Here is a 15,857-nt window from a genome sequence, read left to right on the forward strand (position 1 = left end):
ATATATATATATATATATATATATATATATAGTTTACCAGTTATAGAGACCCTGGTTTCAGCAGTTTCATAATTTTTAGGCTCATTTTGCTTTCATTAAGTTATGATCATAGGGGGCTGAGAAAACCATGGTAGGGGGACTGACAATTAGACTAGTTTCAGCAGTTTCGTGGTTTTTAGGTTCGTTTCCCCTTCATAAGGTTGTGCTCAGAGAGAGAATAACTGAAGTGGAGTAATTTGAATTCTATGGTGGAGGTGTTTATCAACCTTCCTCCGGCCTCTTTGAAAATCCGAAAGCGATTATTTTTCCTTCTCCACTTCGACAGTAGTTCGTTGTGTAGCTTGTGCTTGCAGAATAGGCGCAAGAATTCGTCAGGAGAAACTAAAATAGATTCCCCAGGTAAGCAAAGCTACTGGAATATGTTTAGCCTGCCAATGTTTTTGTGTTAACTGGTAGATAAGCTTTCTGTTAACATGTCTCAGTTTTCAGCGTATTATTGTGGCACACATGTTCGGTGATGGTTTCGGTTTTGAAATCAGATCATCATTAATCTTATGTCATAATATAATGTAAAATTGACCTTTTTATTAAAATTACGTAGTAATAAGTTGGCCAGTTGGTTACTGTCCTTTATGCTACTGTGAGAGCATTTTAGGACGACTTACGATACTCCATTCTAAATAGTCGTACTTTTATAATAAACATTTTCGTTTTGTTTCCATCAAACGATACGTCTTAGAGAATGACAGTAGCGAGAAAGCGTAGTTCAGTAGTCTTACGCCACACCTATGCCCTAAATTTTGCCCAAAACTATTAATTTGGATTTTATTTAGCGAGATGCTAAAACTATTTTATCTAAAACTATTTATTTGGAGATGGTATACTGACATGAAAACTATTTCACTGGTACATTAAGTTATCCATTGTCCAAATGCTTCCCCCCTCTGATGTCCCCTTAGGGTTTAGGGGGTAATGCCTTCAGTGCTCTTCGCGTTTTGCCTCAAAGGCATTACTATAGCCTCGTTTGGAAGCGTCGCTTCGGCACCTAGCTGTAACCAACTAATTTTTAACAATAAACATGGTGTTGGCAATGTTGATAGAACCTAATCGGGGCATGCGCGTTCACGTAGCATTTTGGGAAAATTTTCTTATGTTAAATTTCCTCCTACAGTTTCGTATGCATTACAGAAGCAGATATAGGTATCAGGACGCTCTTCTTCTGGCGTAACAGTGTAAGCTTTCGTACTCTTTCTCGCTCTTTCGTGTACGAAGGCAGACACCAGGTAGAGCATATGGTTATGCAGCTTGTATAAGAAGGGAAGAGACTTCGTATAGTATATAGATGGTTTGTTTGCCGAGTAGCAATTGTCATTCATGTACACTAGTGGTTTTGTTGGGACTTGTGAGGTTACTCAGGACAAATTAAATTTGACAGGGCAAGGTTAGAGGTGCAGAGGAATACCTCGCAGTTGCATTATGAATAAATTGTAGGGAAAGGTTAAAGGTGTAGGAGAAAAGCCTCGCAGTTGCCCTATGAATAACTTGTTAGGCGAAGAATTGTTAGGTGGAAAGCCGGCCGAAGATAATTCGGAACGGGGTTCGATAATCCAGTTATGAAGTATTTGACATTTTCACCAAAAAACTTCCATGTCGAAATTTTTGTATCTCTGAACATTGCTTTGGGCCATTTTCTCCATTCGAATTCTAAGATTTTTCAGTGTATTTTCCGGTGGGGACAGCAAACTTAGGAAATTTCCTTCGAAGGGATCAAACCATCACCAATGGCGTTTTGCAGACTTCGTAGGATCAAACCATCACCAATGGCGTTTTGCAGATATCGTAGATTTTCTTTTTGAAATCTCTGGCATTTCGGAACATTTGATTTTCCCATACGAATTGTGCAAAATTTGTCCAAATTTCCTTTGTATGTCTCAAGAAAATATTTAGTTTAGTCTTCGGACACCGATTGCTTGATTTTAAGTATACTGAACCGTCAATGTTTAAACTATAATAACGGTGGGTTATATAAATTGGTCGAAATTACATTAATGGTGGGTTATATAAATAATTGTTCTAAATTAAAATTTATTTGATAATATTACATTCAACATGTAAAGGTGGAAATTTCACGTCAAATGTTTGTGCTAAATTTCAATTATATAAGGTTACATTCAACAGTTGTAGATGGTATTTGAAGTCAAATGTAAAATCACAAAATTTAGATTTCATCACTTGGCAGCTCGACTAATTACATGGCAAGGTTATTTCAAAAAAACAAATACATTATATAAAGCACAGGTACACCTGAAATTATACACAACGTTCACAGTCGACTGGCGGTTGAAATTACCAGGTACATTTGATTGACTAGCAGTTGAAAAAAAAATTATACAAGAAATATGAAAAGATGTAAAATTAGGTTTTAAGTGTTTTCTAGGATGGACGAATACCTACATCGTCGAGCGCCGGATGGTGATTTCAGTCATGTTGTGCAAATTTCAAGTACAATTCCCCGTGCTTACTTGCCTCCTGTAAAGATATTTGTGTTAGTAAAAAATCAAGCATTGTATCCAAACCGTTTCATAAGTAACATCAAAATGGTTGCAAAACAGTTTAGTAACTCATTTCTGAATTTAAAACCGTTCAATTCCTACATTTCTGATGGGCTACAATACATAGTCTAAAATGGTTATCAATGGCAATTTGTTTACCCTTAAAACCTGTACTTTGTAATTAAAGACCCACCCGCAAGTTGTTTAAACTGAAAATAAACTGGTACTTTGTATTTAAAGGCCCATCCCCAAGTTGTTTAAAAAAGTTGTTTAAACTGAAAATACACTGGTACTTTGTATTTAAAGGCCCAGGCTGACAAAGTACAACTTGCTAACCTAGGCTGGCTGACAAAGTAAAACTTGCTAACTTAGGCTACGGCCCTGGCTGACAAAATACAGCTTACCAACCTAAGCTACTTATTAGTCTAAAATTCTTATTCAAAGAAAGTTGTTCAAACTGAAAAGAAACCGTACTTTGTATTTACAGGCACAGGCTAACAAAGTACAAAATATTATAGTCGAAAATACTCAAAAGGTTTAAAGTGAAAAGACCCCGGTCCTTTGTAGGCCCAGGCTGACAACGTACAAACTTACTAACCTAAGCTTGGCTTTCACATACCTTTGTACTTTATAGGCCCAGGCTGACAAAAGTACAACTTACTAACCTAAGCTTGGCTTTCACATACTTTGTACTTTATAGGACCAGGCTGACAAAGTACAACTTACTAACCTAAGCTTGTCTTTCACATACCTTGTACTTTATAGGCCCAGGCTGACAAAGTACAACTTACTAACCTAAGCTTGGCTTTCACATACCTTTGTGGGAGGGGTTGTTCGGGTTGCACTGGTTGGCATGGTTGTCGGCATCGGCTTTGGTCCCCCCAAATTCCGACTTGTGGCCTGAAAAAGGCATTGCCAGACATTGAACATGGCCTTTTATCATTGCACCACAGTGAGGAGCATTACATGCTTCACATTTTATACGTTCTACAATATTGGTTTAGCTATGACAAGTAACTGACTGGCATACAGTTAGCTTAGAGGCCTTGGGTATTTTAAAGAGAACTACTCTAATAAATAAACATAACCAAAGGTATATATACATCGGTTCACTATACACCTAGCATAGCCTAGCGCTAGTTACAGCTTTAAGCTAACAGTATAGCCTAGGGTTGCACAGGTTTCATTACAGTTGCTGTCTAGAGCTAACTTCTGCACGTCCAGTTTAGTGTAGATATAGTAGTCTTGTATACAGTATTGCCTAGTTATAGTATTCTTATATTTATCAACTTGTATATTAGCAGTGTGGTTACCCTTGCTCCTCATGGTATACTAGCATACTGTGGTTAACTTTGCTCATGGTAATTTAAGTCATCTTGTGCCGGTACAACTGTTTCACTAACCTGCGTATTCCTTGTTGTTAGGATTGCACTGATTGGAATGGTTGTCCAAATCGGCCTTGTCACCGATGCCGGTGTATTTGCCCTCACTCTTGCTATCCATAATTCCTAATTACGGACAACTGTACCTAAAAAAAAATTAACTAGACATTACCGTGGCCGTTTATATAATACTTTCACATTACAGGGGCTACACTTTGGAATGCAGCATGACCGGAATAGTGGGGTTGCAAAAAAAAATTGGCACTACGAACAATGTCCACTAAGGTATCAGCAGACAATGGCTCTGTTACGAAGAATCAATACATTGATGAGAAATGATTTACTGCAGAAATGCAAACCATATATATCATTATCCTTAGCAATATAATACATTTATCAGTACTGATTTACTGCATATATGCAAAACTAATATATTTCACTATCCCTAGCAATATAGTTATGCCAAGATGCAAAGCTGATATATTTCACTATCCCTAGCAATATAGTTATGGAAAACTTGGCAATATATTTCATCAGGGCCTGGATATATCAAAAGCCTGCTGTCACTTTGCTACACTCTATGAGCTAGCTGGGACGAGATTACGTTTCGGGCATGCAGGAACTTAGGTGGATAGGAGGCAATTGCGATGAATCAGTCAGGCTAGGGTGCACTGTGGGACTGAAACTGTAATATCAAAATATTTATATAGGTGGTAGTTTATGGTTTTACCTGCGCAGCGGCGACTTAAACGTGACATTTTCAACAACTTAAGCAACTTGATGGTGATGGCTCTATTACTTATATATAAAAGGGCTTAAAGGGACTGAACTATTACCTAGAAATATATGAGGTAAAAATATGCAAAATGGATTCCTGATAAGGGATTACTGATGTGGGTAAACCTAACCACTCGTGGTAGTAGTCAGGTTCGACCAGATTAGTTTGGGTTGAGGGTGGAAACAAAATTACATGCAAATAATGTCTACACTTCGATAAGAGTATAGTACTAAAAATAGGAAATTAAATAATCTACGAAAATTATCTACGATACTTGGATATGATGTTCTTACGTTGACAACAGCGAACAGCAAAACCGCCTTACGTAGATAATAATGAACACCGCAAACGTTCACACACACAAAGGGAGCAAGCTCATCAATGTTACTTCGTGTCCATTATTATATGAAGAGAAACGGCGAAGTGGAAGCTTTTATACACAACGCCGAGGACTGCTCTCCGAACCGCCCACTGTATTCTCATTGGTTCAGACGATGTACGAACAAATCGATTGGCCAATAAGCTTAAACCGTTCAACTTACGTTTTGTGCATGTTCTGAAATCGTCCGAACGACCGGCGTACGAAGAGAGAGAGAGAGAGAGAGAGAGAGAATAACCGAACTCGTTATTTGCGTTGTATTTATGATGATGAGATTCGTAGTCTCTTATTCAGGACATCAAACATTGAAATAATGTTTTGTAAAGTAATAACGAAAGCGCAGAACCTTCTATTTCACGGAATACACAAAATAAGAATAATAATGAGGCCAAATACATATTTTTTCCTCAAAAAAATTGTATATTTTAAATCAAGTACTAAATATTGCAATTTCCTTTTCATTTTGGCGTCATTCCAAAATACAAAATTCCTCCTGACTATTTTCCTGTAATTTTTAGAAAACAGCTTGATGAGTATAAACCTTTATGTATGTTTAATACATATATACTGAATCACGGTCAATCAGGTGCTTGCAATACAAGGATATTTAGTTTCAGTTGTGCCGTGGGCATCAAAGTGTCATTTTTCATTTTAGAAGATCGATTTTAATCTCCATGTCACGGGGAAAAACTTGTCCTTTTCTCTTATATATATATGCGCACGATACTGTTGTACAATAGGAATGTTATTTTTCTTAGGACTGGTTTATGTATTGGGTGTTAGAAGTCAGATGATACAAAACCATCGTATATGGTATCCACATTCGGACAGGACATTTTATGTGCCACTGCCATTAATGAATTGGTTACTTTTATATATATATATATATATATATATATATATATATATATATATATATATATATATATATATATATATGTGTGTGTGTGTGTGTGTGTGTGTGTGTGTGTGTGTGTGTGTGTGTGCGTGTATTATATATTATTCCTATGGGTGGATTTCAAAACCATTTGTAGTATTAAGTTTGCCATTGAGAAAATTGAGTTCCACTTTCATAAGTTTTCAACAGCACTGACCTAGATAAAATTCAGTACATTAGTGAATAACAATATTGCTTTGATTTTATCTTCTGTGTCCTTTTATATCCAAAATTCGTTATCAGAAGCGGGACACATCAACGTATCGGTTAAAAACATTGGTGCCCTTACGACAAAATTCAAAATACGTGTATTGTGTACCCTGGAGCATTACAGAAGCTGCAATAGCCTTCATTTCATAATTTCTGTCATTCAGTCATTGTAATCGTACTATGTTTGTACCTCATTTACGTGAATGTAAATTTCCTCTCCTGTTACCAGTTCACGAATCAGTAAATGTTCCTCTGGAATCTTGGCAAACGATGTGTAAATGGCTTTGCTTTTTAAAGTAGGAAAGTTTGGATCCTTGTGGATCAGTCTCATGTTCCATTAGAATAGACTCAATGAGTATAGGAGTAACAAAGGACTAGTCTCTACACAGGGCAGTTTCTACGAAATGGTTCGGTTTTGTTTTGATGGAACGAAAGTTCCTTTCCCTTCCAAATAAGGCTTCTTGAAGACGTTTCCCTTCCAAATGAGGCTTCTTTAAGACTTTTATTTGCAAGAATTAAGGCAGTTTAATGATGTGCTAAATTCAGACCACCTTCATTTGGGGTGGGGGTTAAAAACGAAGTTGCTCTGCCCACTGGCTGATACTTGCCTCTATAAATCTCTAAAAATATATATTTCATTTATTTTCTGGCCATATACTTTATCAAGCGTACCTACAATAATTCATTGCTGTCTGCAAGCTCACGGACAACCAATTCCCAGTCCTGCATAGGTCTAGATTCTGTCAACCAATTCCCAGTTCTGTATTGGTCTAGTTTCTGTCAACTAATTCCCAGTTCTGCATAGGTCTAGATTCTGTCAACCAGTTCCCCGTTCTGCATAGGTCTTGATTATGTCAACCAACTCCCAGTCCTGCATAGGTCTAACTTCTGTCAACCAGTTCCTAGTTCTGCATAGGTCTAGATTCTGTCAACCAATTCTCAGTTCTGCATAAGTCTAGATTCTGTTTATTAAGCACATTATCTGCTCCCCCCAACGATTCCTGATCCCAGTAATACTAGTTTTAGCTCTATCCAGCTTGAGACCTGTTGCATTTTCGAACGCAGTTATCACATTAAAGCCTTACGCTGCAAGTAAATTCAGTAGACTATATGTTGTTTTTTTTTTTTTTCTTTTAAAAGTTCCGGTCATATCAAACTAGCGGGGTTTAATATTTTAGCATTTTTTATGCTTAGAATATGTCAATTTCAATTACGTACTTTTCTTTTACCATTCGTATAATTATATGGTTTCGTGTAAATACTATACGATTGTGGTTCTAAGTATAGTAAACCAGTTCATTTAGTTGCTTGTACAATATATATATATATATATATATATATATATATATATATATATATATATATATATATATATATATATATATATATGTATATATATATCTTTATTGACGCATTCATTCGTGTGTTTCTGTTATTAACATTTTGATCTATTTATATATGAGGGATAGGCACATTTTCAAGACATTCCTGGCTGAATATACACTACAAAGGTGACAGGTTTGGCATCCATTCTGCATTATACGGAGCACAGGGTAGAGAATTTTCCACTGGGGCAGTAGGAGGGACTTTCTGTGGGGCCACAGTTTCGGGTGGCAGGCATTAGCGATACGTTTATCGACTGTTCTGTCTGTCGTTGCCATGGGAATACGAATACGAATATTGCGTAGCAACCATTTGTTTTGGGGTCTGTTACAGAGCTCTGGGCGAACCTTTAGGCTTAAGTTGATTTACAAACTATAACACGACAGTAAATATATTACAAAAGATTAAATGTTAAGGGGAAAAAAACAATGATTATGCGATAATTCTCGGGTTGCAGTATAGCTTGACAAGAATGGAATAAAAGTCACGGTGAAATCGAGTTTGTGCTTCAGTGCAAACTGATCGTTTTGTCCAGTTCAGGAAATGAAAGTCACTGCACAGTTATTGACTATTGGCCCTTATTAGGAAGCAAGCACTTTGTTCGTTGACGTTGGTAAAAGGGAAAAAAAACTTATTTTGCGGTCCAGATATCGTACTTGTGGCTTTGCGTTGGTAGTCATCCCGCATGGCGAATGTTTTTTTTTTTTTTCTTCTTCTTGCTTCAAGACCCAGCAGATACGTTTCGCAGTAAACATGTCTATTGAAACGTCTCTCTCTCTCTCTCTCTCATACAGACAAAACATTATTAAATAAGTTAAATTATATGTTATATATATATATACATATATATATATATATATATATATATATATATATATATATATATATATATATATATATAATATATACACACATCTATGACTACAATCCTCGCCTCATTTTTTCAGACGTCGATAAAGCTTAAAGATCAGCCAGTGAGCAGAACGGAAGTGAGTCCCTGTCGTAAAAGTAAATAAATATATATATATATATATATATATATATATATATATATATATATATATATATATATATATATATATATATATTTATATATTTATAAATATTACTGCTGTTCGCCCTCGTAACTTTTGATTGTAAATAATATCAGCCTGACCGAGACCGGGAAAAGATGTTGTCTATATTAGGAGCGTCTTCAGTTCAAACTTTAACGTCCATTGGAAAGGATAGGTAGCATTTAGCCATTTTTCCCCTATAGGAAAATTCCCATATCAGCCTTAAAAATAGGTGGTCCTAAGGTCCTTTTTTCCTTTCTACCTGTCTCTTGGCGAATGTTTTTAACAGAATGCAGATGCCTAGGGTGTGACTGTTTTTGACCTAGGCCGGTCAGGGAACAGGCAGAGAGAGAGAGAGACTGTCCACGAACAAGGGAGTGCGCAACGTGCGTGCCAGAACGGTCTTCTTTGTTCTTTACCACTTTTACTCCTACGTCTATATTAATTAGTGAATTGGGAAGACTGCCAGAATCCTGACTCCTGGTAAGTCCGATTCTTGTTGAAGCTTCGTCGATTGACTAGTAACTTTTTCTGTATTTCGAATTTCCTTTGTTTCCTCCTTCAGCCACCACTTACGGTATATGTGTTCACGAAGTCTAGATTAAGCCAAATTATTATATTGTTAGCTTCAACCCCGTTATTCCAGTAAAATACCTAGGATTTAGGGTAAGCAAATCAGTTTAAGTCTCGATGCTTTCTTATGCCTAGCGTTCAAATGTTTGGAGGAACCGTTACGTTTGAAATCTAAAATCATCTTAACGAGTAGAGATTCTTGTATGCGTCTGCAGTTGGTGGACGTTTATGATAAAGTCTTTATTCTTTGAATATTCTTTGTTAAGGTTAATTACCTTTAACTGGCGACCTTTGGCTAATTAACGACTGTCTTTGAGGTCGACTTTTGGCTTCAAGTGGCAGGTTACGTGTATTCTTGGTTTGCAGGGCCATGAAAATTACGTAAATTGAACAATAAATGATCAGCCAAGACCCTACACGTAACAATATATATATATATATATATATATATATATATATATATATATATATATATATATATATATATATATATATATATATATATATATATATATATAGAGTTTACCTGTTATAGAGTCCCTGGTTTCAGCAGTTTCATAATTTTAGGCTCATTTCCCTTTCATTAAGTTATGATCATAGGGGATAGTGACAATTGAAGATGTTTTCTATATATAATATAATATATATATATATAATTATATATATATATATATATATATATATATATATATATATATATATATATATATATATATATATATATATATATAGTCATCTAGTTTCAGCAGTTTCGTGATTTTTAGGTTCGTTTCCCCTTCATAAGGTTGTGCTCAGAGAGGGAATAACTGAAGTGGAGTAATTTGAGTTCTTTGGTGGCGGTGGTGGTTATCAACCTTCTGTCGGCCTCTTTAAAAATCCGTAATTATTTTTTTTTCCTTCGCTACTGTGAGAGTGGTTCTTTGTGTAGCTTGTGCTGGCAGAATTGGCGCAAGAATTGTTCAGGAGAAATTAAAATACATTCCACAGGTAAGCAAAGCTACTGAAGTATGTCTAGCCCGGTCATGTTTTTGTGTTAGCCGGTAGATAAGCTTTCTGTTAACGTCTTAAATTTTCACTTTTTCAGCGTATTATTGTGGCACACGTTCAGTGATGGTTTCGGTTTTGAAGTCGGAACATCATTAATCTTGTCATATAAAGTAGAAATCTTAATATTGCTTAGTGATAAGTAGGCCAGTTGGTTAGTGTCCTTTAAATATGTTACTGTGAGCATTTTAGGATGACGTAAAATACAACTTGCGATATTCGATTAAAAAAGGATAACTTACGATATTAGATTCAAATTAGTCGTGTTTTATATAAATTTTCGTTTTGTTCCCATCAAACTATACGCCTTAGAGAATGACAGTAGCGAGTAGTTTAGTGGCCTAGGCCACACATGTGGCCTAAATTTTGCCTAAAACTATTCATTTGGCGAGATGCTGTTCTGATTACATTGAATTTAAATGATTTCACTGGTACGTAAGTTATCCACTGTTCCAATGTTTCCCGCGATGTAGCCGATGTCCCTTTAGGGTTTAGGGGGTAATGCAGCCAGTGCTCTTGGCGTTTTGCCTGAAGGGCATTACTAAACTTGGTTTGGAAGCGTTGCTTCGGCCCCTAGCTGTGTAGCCTCTTTACTTCACTCTGCGGAACAACTTTTAAACATATAAACTTATTGATGTTTGCAATGTTGACATAGAACCTAATCGGAAACACTCGTTTAGTAGAATTGCGGGAAAATTTTAAATTTCCCTTATGGTTTTGTATGCAAGCTGATATATATAGGTATTTGGACGCTCTTCTTCTGGCGTAACAGTACAGAGCTTTCGTACTCTCGCTCTTGTGTACGAAGGCAGACAGTGGGTGAAGTACATATGGTTATACAGCTTGTACAAGAAGGCAGACTGTATACTATATAACATGGTTTACCGCTTGTGTATGAAGGCACACTGTAATGTATATATATCTGGTTTGCAGAGTAGCAATTGTGATATTCTATGTAGCATAGAGGTTTTGTTGGTTTACCGCTTGTGTATGAAGGCACACTCTGTAATGTATATATATCTGGTTTTGCAGAGTAGCAATTGTGATATTCTATGTAGCATAGAGGTTTTGTTGGTTTACCGCTTGTGTATGAAGGCACACTCTGTAATGTATATATATCTGGTTTGCAGAGTAGCAATTGTGATATTCTATGTAGCATAGAGGTTTTGTTGGTTTACCGCTTGTGTATGAAGGCACACTCTGTAATGTATATATATCTGGTTTGCAGTAGCAATTGTGATATTCTATGTAGAATAGAGGTTTTGTTGGGACCTGTGAGGTTACTCAGACAAACAAATTGACAGGGAAAGGTTCGAGAGGTGTAACAGGAGGAAAACCTAGCAGTTGCCCTATGAATCGCAAAAAATTTTGTGCCAAATTCTTGTCGGCCAATCTAATGGGAAACGAATTAGTAGTCGTGGTAATTATTTGCCGGCCAATCTTATGGGACATGTATTACAAGAACCTCTGGTATTTCTCGAATACTTGGCAATATTTGAACATTTTCGCCGAAGCCGTTCTTGCATGTTCAAAATTCATATAAATTCTCTGACCACTTCTTTCATTCGAAATATACGATTTGTGTTATGAATATTTCATGATGAAACCCAGTTTGATTTAAAGTATACTAACCCGTCAAGGTTTAGACTTGATACTAATGGTGGGTTAAAAATAATTGCTAATGGTGGGTTAAAAATAATTGCTCGAAATTAAAGTAAATTTATTACAATGTTACATTCAACATGTAAGGGTGGAAATTTCACGTCAAATGTGCGCTAAATTTCACTTGTTATACAAGGTTACATTTCGCAGTTGATGGAATTTTAAGTCAAATGTAAAAATTACAATTTAAGATTTCACCACTTGGCAAGCTCGACTTCAAATTAAATAGCAAAGCTACTTGAAAAAATAAATGTATTGCAGGTACACCTGAAATTATACACAACGTTCACTGTCGGCTAGTGGTTTGAAAACAAAAGTAGGTACATTTGATTGAATAGCAGTTGAAAAAAATAAAATCTGATAGTCATCTTGGATGGTCGAATGACTACATCGTCGAGTGCCCGATGGTGATTTCAGTGAAGTTGTGCAAATTTCCAAACTTTCCCTACAATTCCGGGGGTCTACTTGTTTCCTGTAAAGAAATTTGTTAACACAATAATCAAGCAATGATTTTAAAAAGATTGTTTAATAGCTATACATTTCTGATCTGATACCATATTTTAAATAACTTTAAAAGTAAATTTGAAAGTAGTTTAAACTGATATGAACCCCGTACTTTTTAGGCCCAGGCTGACAAAGTTCAAAGTACAACTTTCTGGACTAGGCTTTCACATTCTTACCTTTGTAGGAAGGATTGTTCGGGTTGCACTGGTTGGCATGGTTGTCGGCATCGGCTTTGGTCCCCCCAAATTCTGACTTGTGGCCTGAAAAACGCATTGACAGCCATTCACTGGACATGGCCTTTTTGTTTTAGCATGTCAGCACAGCGAGATGCATTAATGGCTTTGCATTTCATAAGAGCTACGTTAAAGGCTTGGCAAGTAATTGAAATGGCTTACAGTTAGATCACAAGCCTTTACATTTACAAGAGCTTCATTCTAATCCTTTGTTCATAATGGTAGTTTAGGTTACATCAGCTTTTGGCTGCACCGTCGTTTCACTAACCTGCGTATTCCTTGTTGTTTAGGATTACACTGATTGGCATGGTTGTCCAAATCGGCCTTGTCACCAGTACCGGTGTATTTGCCCTCACTCTTTCTATCCATAACTGCTAATTACAGAACTGTACCTGAACAATGAATAAATACATTACCATGGAGGTTTTTAAATACTTTCATTAGAAGGGCTACTGAGGCTACTATGAACCATCAATACATTAAGGTACCAGCAAATAATGGCACTAGTACGTACAATAAATACATAGGCGTATGTATCAGAAATGATTTAGCATTAACATCCCAAGCGGAGCAATATATTTCAATCATCCCAAGGGGACGGAACATATCAAATGAAACGCCGACTTCCGCGGGTTGTTTAATGCTTCTTAGTAGGTTACATGGTGTAAACAACTTATTCCTAATGTTCCTTCCATAACTGTTATTCCTTCCATAACTGTTACAACTGGTTCTTACATAGGTGCTTATACTGGTTCTTGTACAGATACCTTAGACTGGTTCATGTAATACGAATGCCCTAGACTGGTTCATGTATTACGAATGCCCTAGACTGGTTCATGTAATACGAATGCCCTAGAGTGGTTCCCTGTAATGCAAAAAGTTCATTTAGGACAGCCATCTTGTGCCAAACAGCATGCAGTCCTAAGCCTAGGCTATGCTGCGCTCATGCCTAACTTAACTGTTACATTACACAGTTAGCCTGGCTTTTCATGCATAAGAGGTGGAATTGAAGTCAAGAATTGATATACTGTATATTCATAAAATTATGGAAGAATATCACACATCTTAGCCTACGGTTGGTGGCACTGCAACCACATGCAAGCTCATCACGTTGCAACTTACGTAACATTACCATAACAACTCTCGGTAACTTGCTGTTACACAAGAACACTATTAAGTGTTATGGCAACATGTACAACATAAACTATGATATGTGCATACCTTTTACAAGGAGAAATGTGGCATCTCAAATGAAAATAAGGGGAACTACATCCCTTTCCCCTCTGAAGTCGCCACACACGTCTTGAACAGCGCGAGTTGAGCTTACGCAACTACGCACTTGGTTGAACTTACGCACTCACACTCGATCATAGACAATCTCAATTTCGAGTGGTTAAGTCAACTTATTGATAAGATGAAAACCAATTCGTTTTTCCAGTCCACCAATTATGAAGGGTATTGTCATTAATTCAAAAGGACGATTTCCATCATTACACTAGTTTCAGCAGTTTCGTGGATTTCAGGTTCGTTTCCCCTTCATAAGGTTGTGCTCAGAGAGAGAATAACTGAAGTGGAGTAATTTGAGTTCTATGGTGGCGGTGTTTATCAACCTTCCTCCGGCCTCTTTGAAAATCCGAAAGCGATTATTTTTCCTTCTCTACTTCGACAGTAGTTCGTTGTGTAGCTTGTGCTTGCAGAATAGGCGCAAGAATTCGTCAGGAGAAACTAAAATAGATTCCCCAAGCAAAGCTACTGGAATATGTTTAGCCTGCCAATGTTTTTGTGTTAACTGGTAGATAAGCTTTCTGTTAACATGCCTTAGTTTTCAGCGTATTATTCTGGCACACGTTCGGTGATGGTTTCGGTTTTGAAATCAGATAATCATTAATCTTATGTCATAATATAAAGTAAAATTGACCTTTTTATTAAAATTGCGTAGTAATAAGTTGGCCAGATGGTTACTGTCCTTTATGCTACTGTGAGAGCATTTTAGGACGACTTACGATACTACATTCTAAATAGTTGTACTTTTATATTAAACATTTTCGTTTTGTTTCCATCAAACGATACGTCTTAGAGAATGACAGTAGCGAGAAAGCGCGGTTCAGTAGTCTTAGGCCACACCTATGCCCTAAATTTTGCCCAAAACTATTAATTTGGATTTTATTTAGCGAGATGCTAAAACTATTTTATCTAAAACTATTTATTTGGAGATGGTATACTGACATGAAAACTATTTCACTGGTACATTAAGTTATCCATTGTCCAAATGCTTCCCCCCTCTGATGTCCCCTTAGGGTTTAGGGGGTAATGCCGGCAGTGCTCTTCGCGTTTTGCCTCAAAGGCATTACTATAGCCTCGTTTGGAAGCGCCGCTTCGGCACCTAGCTGTAACCAACTAATTTTTAACAATAAACATGGTGTTGGCAATGTTGATAGAACCTAATCGGGGCATGCGCGTTCACGTAGCATTTTGGGAAAATTTTCTTATGTTAAATTTCCTCCTACAGTTTCGTATGCATTACAGAAGCAGATATAGGTATCAGGACGCTCTTCTTCTGGCGTAACAGTGTAAGCTTTCGTACTCTTTCTCGCTCTTTCGTGTACGAAGGCAGACACCAGGTAGAGCATATGGTTATGCAGCTTGTATAAGAAGGGAAGAGACTTCGTATAGTATATAGATGGTTTGTTTGCCGAGTAGCAATTGTCATTCATGTAGACTAGTGGTTTTGTTGGGACTTGTGAGGTTACTCAGGACAAATTAAATTTGACAGGGCAAGGTTAGAGGTGCAGAGGAATACCTCGCAGTTGCAATAAATTGTAGGGAAAGGTTAGAGGTGCAGGAGGAAAGCCTCGCAGTTGCCCTATGAATAACTTGTTAGGCGAAGAATTGTTAGGTGGAAAGCCGGCCGAAGATAATTCGGAACGGGGTTCGATATCCAGTTATGAAGTATTTGACATTTTCACCAAAAACCTTCCATGTTGAAATTTTTGTATCTCTGAACATTGCTTTGGGCCATTTTCTCCATTCGAATTCTAAGATTTTTGTGTATTTTCCGGTGGGGACAGCAAACTTAGGAAATTTCCTTCGAAGGGATCAAACCATCACCAATGGCGTTTTTCAGATTTCGTAGGATCCAACCATCACCAATGGCGTTTTGCAGAT

At 36.9% G+C, this 15,857-nt stretch overlaps 1 protein-coding gene and 2 long non-coding RNA genes across 3 annotated transcripts in view; 1 reads left to right on the plus strand and 2 right to left on the minus strand.

Moving 5' to 3' along the window:
- The first annotated feature begins 193 nt into the window (after nucleotides 1-193).
- LOC136846144 (uncharacterized) overlaps nucleotides 194-15,857 on the plus strand; it is a 59,901-nt gene continuing 44,237 nt past the window's right edge. Inside the window, exon 1 of the mRNA XM_067116913.1 lies at nucleotides 194-399. Coding sequence (XP_066973014.1) covers nucleotides 246-399 — 154 coding nt within the window. The 5' untranslated portion in view covers nucleotides 194-245. The remainder of the gene's footprint in view (nucleotides 400-15,857) is intronic.
- On the minus strand, nucleotides 2,069-5,143 carry LOC136846146 (uncharacterized). The gene is made up of 4 exons (XR_010855331.1): nucleotides 5,006-5,143; nucleotides 3,956-4,080; nucleotides 3,369-3,452; nucleotides 2,069-2,529 (listed from the first exon to the last, which is right to left on the minus strand). It is a non-coding gene; the product is annotated as an uncharacterized lncRNA (long non-coding RNA).
- On the minus strand, nucleotides 11,999-13,100 carry LOC136846147 (uncharacterized). Its single transcript, XR_010855332.1, has 3 exons — nucleotides 12,961-13,100; nucleotides 12,636-12,719; nucleotides 11,999-12,427 (listed from the first exon to the last, which is right to left on the minus strand). It is a non-coding gene; the product is annotated as an uncharacterized lncRNA (long non-coding RNA).

The sequence above is a fragment of the Macrobrachium rosenbergii genome, chromosome 14 (assembly GCF_040412425.1).
Source record: "Macrobrachium rosenbergii isolate ZJJX-2024 chromosome 14, ASM4041242v1, whole genome shotgun sequence".
NCBI classification, from domain to species: domain Eukaryota; kingdom Metazoa; phylum Arthropoda; class Malacostraca; order Decapoda; family Palaemonidae; genus Macrobrachium; species Macrobrachium rosenbergii.